The 12,019-nt window shown below is 32.0% G+C and overlaps 1 protein-coding gene across 2 annotated transcripts; it reads left to right on the top strand.

The window, feature by feature from the left end:
* Positions 1–515: 515 nt before the first annotated feature.
* Positions 516–2,460, top strand: LOC145162991 (protein LAZY 1-like). Of its 2 annotated transcripts, XM_079081936.1 has the most exons (5): positions 516–580; positions 658–724; positions 1,110–1,756; positions 1,852–2,077; positions 2,165–2,460. In XM_079081936.1, the coding sequence occupies exons 1-5, from the start codon at positions 575–577 to the stop codon at positions 2,182–2,184; spliced, it is 966 nt and encodes a 321-aa protein (XP_078938062.1). In that variant the 5' UTR covers positions 516–574; the 3' UTR covers positions 2,185–2,460. The 2 variants fall into 2 exon arrangements, with proteins under 2 accessions (XP_078938062.1, XP_078938061.1); XM_079081935.1 differs by lacking the exons at positions 516–580; positions 658–724 and having other exon boundaries at positions 865–1,756.
* The last annotated feature ends 9,559 nt before the right edge of the window (positions 2,461–12,019 follow it).

Raw genomic sequence — 12,019 nt, 5'->3', positions numbered from 1 at the left:
CGACCGGTCTTACTTTTGCAAAACTCTCGTGTAATTAGGAGTGATCTAAATATTTCAAATATGGTGCGAGTGACAACATTTAAACGAAGTGGGGCCAGATTGCATTCTTTTTTTTTTATAACATTTTTTTTACATAAAAATATAGGTTAAGACCCAATCCCAGGTGGGGTCCATGCACCCCACTACCACCAAATTGCATACGCCACTATGGTTATTTTATGATTGAACCCAACAGCTACAACAATATAAAGATACTAAAATTAGTTTTTCACTATTTGAAGTCAATTATATATCGTGTGAAAATAGCACCACAAGGTCCACAATAACACAAGAAATACTCGTTCATAAATAACAGTGATCATGATTCTGTTCCTAATTAACATACTTTTGTATGTTTCTCTATGTTTTTTCCAAAGCATCTCAAACAGTCTAGCAACAAGTTGTTTACTTTTTATGCAAAATCATCTTAAATAGCTTCGCACCTCTCATATTTTTAAATTCGTAAACTAGTGCTTCCAATCATTTTTCTACTTCCATTTCAAGCTACAATTAACACGTTTATACGAAGTTCAAGATGAATGTGAGTACATCTATTTCCATGTTAAGAGTAATCATGAAGATTTAATCTTAATCTTATTATCTATTCTACTATATCAGGCACTAGGTTGGATGCACAGAAAATTCAGGAAAAACAATGATGAAGAAAAGAGAAATGTCTCCACGAGTACTTACTCTATGCTTTCCTAACATTTTTATATATGTACTTAAATGAATCCCCCCCCCCCCCCCCCCCCCCCCCCGCCCTCCCTTTTAAAGTATCGCTTGTGCAACTACTGCTGACACAATCTTTTTCCTTCATGATCACATGTTTGGAAGAAATTGTGACAAAATGAAAAAGTATAAGTAGGACGTTTGCTTATAAGTTGTGTGTCAAAAGTCACTAAAACTTAGAAGCATGCCATGGAGATCTATAAAAGCTTTGATCTCTTGTCTATCATCATCATCATCATCAAAAACAGCCTCTAGTCCTGTTCAATCCGGACTAGCTAGCAAACACAACCTTAGTGTCAAAAACAGTTTATTTAGAAACATTTACACTTCCAATGTAGGGAAATCATCTTCTTGTTTCTCAGCACTATTGGGGCTTCACGAACAACAATATTATCCTGAAGAAAAGAAATTCTCTGCACACTTCATGAGGCAACCCAGAGTATATTCAGAATCATCTGTTGCACTTGAAGCGCATAGTGTGAAAGAAGTAGATGAAGAAAAAACCGTTGACATGAGCATGCAGTTCATTCACACATTTCTTGCAATTGGAACTCTTGGTTCAATCTCAGTTACTGAAGAGTCTATGACACCAAATGTTGCAATGCAAATTGAAATGGAAGCAGCAGAGAATGAAGTGCAGTCTCTAAACAAATTAGAGAAGCTGCTGAATGAAAAGGAAGTGCATAGCGTAAGTAATGAATCACGCAACGAGAAAGTGCTTACTTTAGATGAGAAGGAAATCAATGGCATGGATACCAAAGATAACAAAAGTATGGCGATATGTTCGTTCAAAGAGTTTTCTAAAATACCACCAACCAAAGAAGGAGCAAGAAAACAAAAACCTAAGCCAGCCAACCTTTTCAAGAAATCAGAACCCCATGCTATGCATTTTATGAAAAAAATGCTAAAAAAGCTTGATATCACATCACAGCGTAGCCCAACTTCTGCTAATATTTGTGATCCAACTGAGAAGAAACCAACCAGGGTAGGTCTTCATCTCTATGAACTTCATTTAAATGAGTATATATATAGTCTCGTGCATGTCTTAGAATAGTAATATCTTTGTATTATCTTTTACAGGTGTTTCGGAAATCAAGAAAAATCCACCCCGAAGCAGCTAATCGTTATGTCAGTAAGTCACACAACTCTGAGATGAAGCGCACGTCTTATGATGAAGACAATGATAAACAACTGACAGTAAAGGATGAAGGCACCAAGCATCCTCATGATGGAATGTTAAAGAAAGAAACAGTTAGTTGCTACCCTACTGGAGAAAAAGCGCATTGGATTAAAACTGATGCAGAATGTAAGTACAAATGCGTTTGGAGTGTTGTCAACTATGTTTATAAAGTTTACTCATCCATATTACTATCTTCTACTATTTGCATTGTAGATTTGGTGCTGGAGTTTTAGAAGACATTAATTCGTGATCAAGTTGTGTTACCCATGGGAAAAGGAGTTTGGTTGTGTGGAATCTTGGTATCAAGGTGTGAAAAGCTTGTTGTAGACTTATATAAAGTCACAACGTAAGAATAAAGATAAGTACAAAATAATTAAGCAAGAATTAGCAGACATGAGTGAACGGTATATGATACATATACCGTATATGTATGATATATATTCTATTAGTGCATGTAAGATCGCACCTAATATGATGTATTTTTCATAATTATTAAATATTGAAGTTTGTGTGACAACTATAATCTACATGCTATGTTGGAGACTAAGGACTCAAGGAAATTAAGATGCAACATAATTGTACTTTATACAAATAAACTTGGAAAAGAAAGCGACTAACATCTTTTACTCTTGCATGCATGAGATATGAATTTGTGTACTCTGTACTCATAAAGGTATAGGCTAGCTGATGGGTTTTCTATATATGTACAAAAATTAGCCGTTCAAATACTTTAAATTTACATGGAAGTTGAATTGATTGCTTTTATATCATAATCTTACAAAAGTTGACAACATCACTCGTACTCTAGCAGATAAGATTATACAGATGCGCAAATAGGCCTAGATCCAATTCTTGTTCAAAATCGGTTAGGTAATGAATTAGATCCGTTGGTTGGCCCATTCTTTGTCAAATTGTTTTTCTTTTCAATTACTAAGGTGGTATTATCCATATTATGTACTTTTTTTCCATTAGGCATCGATTATTTTTATAACAATTTAAACTTATAGACCATTTCTGTAAAATAATCCAAACATAGATTTTTTTATAATTAGTTTCTACGAATCAAATCTGCCAACATACGAAAGTTTTTAAATACATATACCGTTTTCTAAAGAAAAATAATCTATTTAGCGACTTTTTCGATAAATTACAGATATAATTTTTGTAATTTGTTTTCTACATAGGGACCAAACCTACCAATATACCAAATTGTTCTGGCCAAAATATAATATATAAAAATATTATGACCTACCAATATACCAAATTGTTCTTGCCAAAATATAATATATAAAAATATTATGGCCAAAATATGAAATATAAAACTATACTAGTAATTTGCCAAATGCCAATTCAAATTGTTATATATAATATTTGTAATTCCGATCCTATTAAATTTTCTTTTCTGCCTTTTAACTTACAATAACATTATACTAATATTTTTTTACTTTTTTAGATTTTATTTCAAACATATATTTTATTTTAAGAAAGTAAACTATAACCCAACAAATATATATATATATATATATATATATATATATATATATATATATATATATATATATATATATATAATAAACATTCATCTAAATTTCTAAATAAGATAAGATAAATTAAAAATGAAATTAGGAGATAGACTTAAGATGAATTTACAAGAACTCAATTAATAAAAATATATAATTCATATCATATTGAGTATATTTTTTTAGAAACTGTAAATTTTATTCATAGCTAGTAAGAGTTTATTAAAGAAATGAAAAATAAGGGGAGGAAAGATTTCAGAACATAAAAAGCTTTACACCAATAATTTGTATACTCTCTACACCATTTGACTAAATTTTTAATATAAGAAAGGATAAAAAACTAAAAACGAAATTACCATATAAATTTAAGATGAATTGTAAAACTCGATTAATAAAAATACATAATTCATATCATACTGAATCTATTGTGTATCCACCTATATGACTCCATTCTAACCATATTGATAAGACTCGATACGTGATTTTTTCTCTGAAAGACGACTTCATTTCTAACTTTCCACACCTCCCAAAATAGTGGCCACTACAGTCACGACAACCAAAACCTGTCTTATTTAGGTATCCTCAAGTTCTTTATTAAATTATCCGTCTATCTAACGTCATTCAAGTTTGTATATCTCATGGTTCTAAAAAGCGTGTCATAACGCGTTTTAAGGCGTGTCATGGCGCAAGGCGTGGTGTAGCCGTTATGAAAACGTCCAAGGCGCATGGGCGGCTCAACCATTTTAGGGGCTCTAAGCGAGCCAAAAATTTGGGGCCCTTTGGCCTTTACTATATTCGGAAATCGGAAACGGATGAGATTAATATGTCGTAGAAATCATAATCAGTAGAAGAATGCAAAGTCGTTTCCGTTTCATGAGTGCAACAATCGTTGATTTATTCTTCTGCTTCATTTATTTTGTGGTTACCGGATTGGATTTTTTAATGGACTAAACCTTTGGACTTTAGAGAATATGGGGGCCTAAGCCCTAGCATAAAAAACCTCTACATAGAGTCGGCCCTGGAGCCAAGGCGGGTTTGTTAAGTTTGGCGTTCAAATAACATGTCAATGGGCGCCTTATCGCGTTATGACGTGTGGCTTTTTTTTTGGCGCATATTTTTTTGTTTTTCTGACCGTGTCTAAAATAATTGAGTTTTTATTAATTTTTTTATGTCAATTATTAATATAACACTTCTAAAAACTTGATGTATTTGGTAAAATTCAATAATTATATGATTTATCTTTTTTAATGTATATAAAATAGTGATGTCTTAAAAAAACGTCATGGTTCGTCAAAGCTTGTCATGACTTAACTTTGACATTGTCGTCAAGCCACGACTCACGTTATTTAGAATCTTGGTACATCTAAGACACTCTGAAATATATATATCACAAACAACTATGTGATCCACTTCGCAACAACCACTAATCATGAACACCACCCCAATGGTTAGTGGCCGTTAGCGGTCGTAGTCAATTGTGGTGGAGAGGACGAACCACCACATCCAATGAGCTTCTTTCTCTATTTATCTCTCTTTATTTCTATCTAACTCTCTTTACCTCTCTCTACAGTTTAAGTAATATAAAAACACACACACACACACATATATATATATATATATATATATATATATATATATATATATATATATAATAAAAAAATAAAAGGGAATAGTGGTGGGTATACCAACTTTTAATGGTTGTGTTTGGTGATGAGGTGACACCAACCAGATTAGTGGTTACTGGTAGGTACTCCGGATGGCCTAATATGCCACCATTACTCAATCTTTCAACGGACCGACTTTATGTTGGGATATTGAACCAACAAACATGGTCCACAGTTTCAATAAAACATCACAAAAAGGACATAACAAGTTGTCCAGGTCTTCGTCTTTTTTCAGATTATTTTTTATAGGGCCTTTATTAATTACGCATACTCTTCATTAAAAAATTTAGTCTTGCCGAACACCAATTTTCCCTAATTAGTTTATTCATCATGTTTAGTAATTGTTTCCACTTGTCCCGCTTGGAAGAGCTAAGAGCCATGATTGTCACCGTCTCTACTAACTTCTGAAGTTCCTCTTTTTCTATTTCATCTCTAATATCTATTCTCAAGATGTATTTCTAACCCCATTTGATAATCATATCAAATACTTTGCAATTAACATTTGAATCGAGTGTAAATCAAGAGATAACTACTTGGGAAATAGACTTTTAAAACTACTATCACGTAACGATTATTCCTTCAACGATATAGTTTATTCCCCATTTCCAATCATTTTCTTCACCACTACAAAAAGGCAAAAAGGACCCGGTTAAATACTATAAAGAACCCGATTTACAACCGGGTTTTTTATGGGGCGAGTCCTACGAGTGAAATCTAATAGAGCCCGGTTTTACAACCGGGTCTTATTAAGCTATTAGAACCCGGTTCCCTTATATGAAACCGGGTCTTTTTTCATGGAAGACAATGCATTCTATATAACAACAGAGCCCGGTTGTCACCCATACAACTGTGTTCTATCATGCAAGTCAAAAATAGATCTTGTTCGATCATATAGCCCAGTTCTGTTATATGCAACCAAATCTATATAACAACAGAGCCCGGTTGTCAGCCATACAACCGGGTTCTATCATGCAAGTCAAAAACAAATCTTGTTCGATCATATAGCCCAGTTCTGTTATATGCAACCAAATCTTTTTACTTATTGTTTTATATTTTTCTGCTAAATCTATAAAGTCAATACCAAGATGGTTACTGTTGCATTTCAAATTCTGTAGTTAATATACCCAAATAAAGAAATCTTTTTATTAATTTTCGATGAGTCTTTACATATTTACATCCACTAACACTAGAATCGAACCTTAACAAGATGTTCCCATATATACCCTAAAGGATTTCGACATCAATCTCATAGCAACACCCCAATTGCCACAACCATCAATTTGTTCATGTTGCTCACTTGAATCACCCCAATATATACGAGCCGTCCAAACTAGATGTACACCCGAAGACGCATATGCTTCTTGTTGATAAATGTCTATCAAGCTTATGGACACCTACCGAGAGAAAACAAAGCATACTTAAGCAAACTGTGAATGAAAATGTGCTTTTACATAGAAACAAAAAATATCATAAATACATACATTACAACCCTTAGTATCTTAGTCTTCAAACCTGGTCATCTTAGGTGCATGTACATCACTTCCCAACTGTTTATCATATTCAACATAATATCAGTAATCACAAAAGCAAAAAGATCAGTCAGATTCTTACAATTTTTCATCCCTCCCATTTCTTTACAGATTCGTTTCCCCCTCGATTCTCCCTCCAATTCCTTGGCTTATTCATTCCCCATCAACATTAAAACGAATACAACTTTTCTTTGTTGTAGTCTCTGTTTCAACATAATACTCAACTACCGGTTAAGATTGTCGTCGTTACCTTCACCCCCTCCAACCACTATCGGAGCGTGACCTTTGGGGGATCCTTAACAATGCAAGGCACATCTGCTCTTCAATTAACCCCTCTTGATTCCATCGTTTTTTATAGAGTCCATCATTCTTATCCAACACCATTGATATTTCTCTACTCCATTACCATTGATTACAGGTACTCAAGTGATGGGTTATAAGCATAACATCAATCCTATGGTGTTCATGCAACCCTAATTGCTTTGATCTACGTTTTTCTAATTTGAACGTATAACATTGAATACCAAAGCAATAAACCCTATGAACTAGCATATAATTCGAAACTGTCATATGATTAGGGTTAGAAACATTACCTTGATTGTTATGTAGCAATAACAATCACAATCCTTCTTCATCTTGACTTCTGAAAGCCTAGTGCCCTAAATGTTGCACCTCTAATGGAGTCACAAACACCACTAGCAACAAGGAAGAACAAGAGAGAGAAGAGAGGCTCAAAGTCGGCTATAGAATCCTTCTAGGGTTTCTAGTGGCCGATTTTGGCATGCCCAAGGGTTCCTTATATAGCTGAGCAATTAGGGTTTCAGTCAAAACCCTAATCCAGTTGCTTAGTCCTTAAGCAGCCCAAATGATCCTTCCAGAAGGCCCCTTGGACGATTTCTATATGGACTCCCATATAGAATTCGTCCATTGCTTCCTTATGGATTTTAAGCCCAACTTTGTAACTATCTTATAATTACAGTATCAGTCCCCTTGATTTAATTAATCTCTTTTGACCACAAAACTAATTCTTAATTAATTATTGATCAATATTAATTAAACCATATGATTTCTCTTTTAATATATTATTCTCATAATATATTAATAAATCACAATTAATCCTCTTTCTCCATATTTCATCCTATCAGTTGCTAAGGTGAAGGCAGCCCAAAAGGATCATGCTCATAAGCGGGTCAAATACATACCAAAATAGTTATGGGCTTAGACACCTAATCCAACAGTTTCCCACTTGGATAAGTCTAATAACTATTTTGCAAATACGACTTCAGAACCTGATTAGCAATCGTAGCTTTCAAAAGCCGCTGTCAACTCTGATCTTATCAGAAGCTCGTCCTTTAGATAAGGGATCATATATTCCTCCACTCTCAATATATCGTATAGACATAAGACATGGACTTTAATCATTCTCTCAGTCTATGTGTTGTTTCCCGATTTCCGATTTATGACGACTGACTAATTGAACAAATCAAATTAGTCTTGGCTTGGCCAAGCGCTTTAGGGTAGATAACGTCTATTTTATGCATATATTTATGACACTTTCTTATTATTTTATACTATGTTTTTACGTTATTTAGAACTAAAAGATAATTAATATTCTTTGAAATATTCAATTACAGTTAAAATGGGAGCTGGAATGCAAAAGGTGAAGAATGGAATTGAAAAGACGCAAAAAGGATATTGCTGGCAGATTGACCCCTTTTCAGTGTTTCGGGTATATCTGATGACTCATAAGTCCAATTGAAAAGATTAAAAATGTTCTGAAAACTACACAAAATTTCCTACGACTTATGTGAGAGGGCCTTTTTGCTAATTCGGCATTTATCTTATCCAAAATCGTCCTTGAAGATGAAGCATAAAAGCTGGACGGAAATTCCCTCCAAGTTACTTATTCCCCAAACACCACTTACCTTATTTTTATTTGCTTAATCCCTAAGCCAACATTAGTTTCCTTATTCCTATCCAACTCTAATATTCCATATTAATTCCATTTCCATTCAACTATAATTACCCCATATCATTCACCCATTTTCATAATCTATGATATTCCACTTCGACTTGTGCGACAAGAAAACTTCATAACTGCCGTTTTGAGGGTCTAGAAAGCGGCCGGAAGGTCGTTAAGCTGACATGAGCGAAGATCTAAAGGATTAGAGAGTGGATTCGTGTCGGTAATCATGTGATTTGTTATCGTGATCATGCTTAGCATTCCACTGTGATACTACTACGTTTTTACTTTCTGATTTTGGTGTCAAACCATTTTCTTTGAGTTTATGATTAGATAAAACCTTGATTTGTGGATTAATTGCTATATTGGATTGTTTTATTCATGTTTAATTTATCTTGATAAGCTTGTTAAAAGATCCTTATGTGTTAATGACAATTATTTTCTGTTAATTAACCAGCATATTAAGTTGCATGAACATCTCTTAATTGCTAATCTCTTATGATTTTGATGACCATCAAGATTATATGCCTAGGAATAGCGAACGTGAAACTAGGGTTAAATAGGAAATAAGTAAGTTAATGTGTGAGCCTTGTGTGACGAACCATCAACAAGAGGTTAATTGAACGACCAATTTGATTAACTATTATTACAAGTCTTGCTTGATACGAACTGAACACTAGGAAACCTGTTAGTTTAATCAATTGATCACTGCTTGAATTGACTTGTTTGCTAAAGGATTAGTAATAGCGAACGTGAATCTAATCATTTTAGAAATCGTTGAACATGAATAAATAAATCTGTGTGTGCAATTGTCTATGATTTTAAGGGATAATGTCATAAAAAGCCTTAAGTTTGGCAGAAAATGTCGGTTTTACCCTTCGGCAGATTTTTTGTTCGTTTATACCGCAAACTTGTCATTTTTTTGTCGGTTTTGCCCTTTTTACCTGCAATAGCAGGTTTCCAGGTTACCATGAATTATTTTTTGCGAAAAAACCCTTAAGTTTACAAATATTTTGCAAAAAAACCCTTAAGATTATAAACATATAAAATATAAATATATATTCAAATTTTGATAAAACTAAATAATTTTTTTAAAAATTAAATGTCAAAAGTTTATATCAAAACTAATATAAGTTTTATTGAACTTATATTATGAAACCAAAATTGAAATATATTTTTAGCTTTACATACAGTAAATTTTATATTGGTTTGATATAAACCTTTTATATTTAAATTTTAAAAAAGTTACATAGTTTTATTAAAATTTGAATATATTTCTTAATTAATACTTCAACTTTTCAAAGCAAAACTAAAAAACGTCTGATAGTTAATAATTAAGTATGCTAAAATAGTTAAACATATGAATAATATGACATCAATTACATTCAATTAATTTTTTTAAAAGGAAAAAAAAATATTTTATATGTTTAAAAGGTTTGTATTTCAGAAATAATAATGTATCATATTTTTTATATGTTAAAATACATAATAATATTATCATATATTTTTCATAAAAATATTATAAACATTTTAAACATAAAAAATAAACATAAACATTTTAAACATATAAAATATAAATATATTTGTCTAATTTATTATATAAATATATTTACTTTTATAAAAAAAATATGATAGTTTATTATTTCTAAAATACAAACATTTTAAACATATAAAATATTTTTATTTTCCTTTTTAAAAAATTAATTGAATGTAACTAATGTCATATTATTCATATGTTTAACTGTTTTAACATAGTTAATTATTAGCTAACAGACGTTTTTTTAATGTTTCTTTGAAAAATTTAAGTATTAATTAATAAATATATTCAAATTTTGATAAAACTAGGTAACTTTTTTAAAATTTAAATATAAAAACTTTATATCGAACCAATATAAAATTTACCGTACATAAAGCTAAAAATATGTTTCAGTAGAAAACTATTTAGTTTTTTATCAAATTTTGAATATATATTTATAATTTATATGTTTATAATCTTAAGGGTTTTTTTGCAAAATATTTGTAAACTTAAGGGTTTTTTCGTAAAAAAATAATTCATGGTAACCTGGAAACCTGCTATTGCAGGTAAAAAGGGCAAAACCGACAAAAAAATGACAAGTTTGCGGTATAAACGAACAAAAAATCTGCCGAAGGGTAAAACCGACATTTTCTGCCAAACTTAAGGCTTTTTATGACATTATCCCTGATTTTAAAGTGTAATTTGTCTAAACCAAAGTACCTAAAGAGATTTGTCTTCCTGTCAGTCTATCGAGATTTGCTATTTAGTTATTCGTTTGAGATTTAATAATACATTTCTTTATTCCTTTCGTGTGATTTGCTATTAATTCATTATCGTTCCCCTTGTGTTCGACACCCTTGCTTATCAAAGCTATATTATACTCCATCGGGTTCACTGCCTGTAATGTGTGGTTTAGATGCGATAAATTAGGAATTATAAATAAAAAACTAGTGCATTAAATATTCACATCAAGGGTGTCATCACTAAATCATCGAGGGGCCCAATGATATCGCTTTTATCCAACTTTGGGTAAAAGGAACGGATAAACTTCGACTCAAATGTTCGCTTGTACCTACTCATCAAATCACACACAACAATATGTTTTATAACACCAAGTTACTGGTGCGTTTACATATTATCAATGTGCAACCGACTTGTAAATTACAACTCACATGTCTTGGTTTCAAGAGTATAAGATATTATCATCTCACTAATAACCCGTCATAAAATCCATGAAGTTATTCAAGTGAGCGTGGGTTTAATCCAATACTCAAATCTTATTTCAGGAGCACTCATGAACGTTGCAGCAAACATTTGCTATGTCTAAACACTTAGACAATCTACAAACCAATTCATGACAATCTTCTTTCATACCTACTTCCAAAGTATGATCGACTGTGGATAGTTTAAATAATCTTATTATTTTAGAAGTCAAAACATGTGAAATGAAACACAAGAATAATACTAATTCTATATGGTCACAAACTCTTGAGTATAAATAAAACACCTTTTATTTAATCACCATATTAATTACTCATTATTCGTTGTATAATGTTTCGGATAATCAACTTATTACTCGAATTATAACAACAGTTGTCCCATGCTCCAAGCATTCACACTATGTTTACGTATGGTCCATACTTTGTGAAATAGATCAATTGAACACATTTCCAACGATACTCATTTCACAACTCTTAATCCTTATCATAAGTGTAAGAATACCAAATTCTTGCCACTATTAGAATATGTTAGATTCTAACATTTAATGCAACGATCCTTTCGTGATGTTACAGCACCAAAGCCACCAAGACTTTGCCAATGATATTACAAAGTGATCTATTGGAGATTGTTACAAGGCAATTCCATAGATATGGAG

This window comes from Lactuca virosa, chromosome 3, assembly GCF_052849685.1.
Source record: "Lactuca virosa cultivar CGN04683 chromosome 3, Lactuca_virosa_CGN04683_v6, whole genome shotgun sequence".
Taxonomy (NCBI): domain Eukaryota; kingdom Viridiplantae; phylum Streptophyta; class Magnoliopsida; order Asterales; family Asteraceae; genus Lactuca; species Lactuca virosa.
This window is presented reverse-complemented; position numbering and strand designations above follow the sequence as displayed.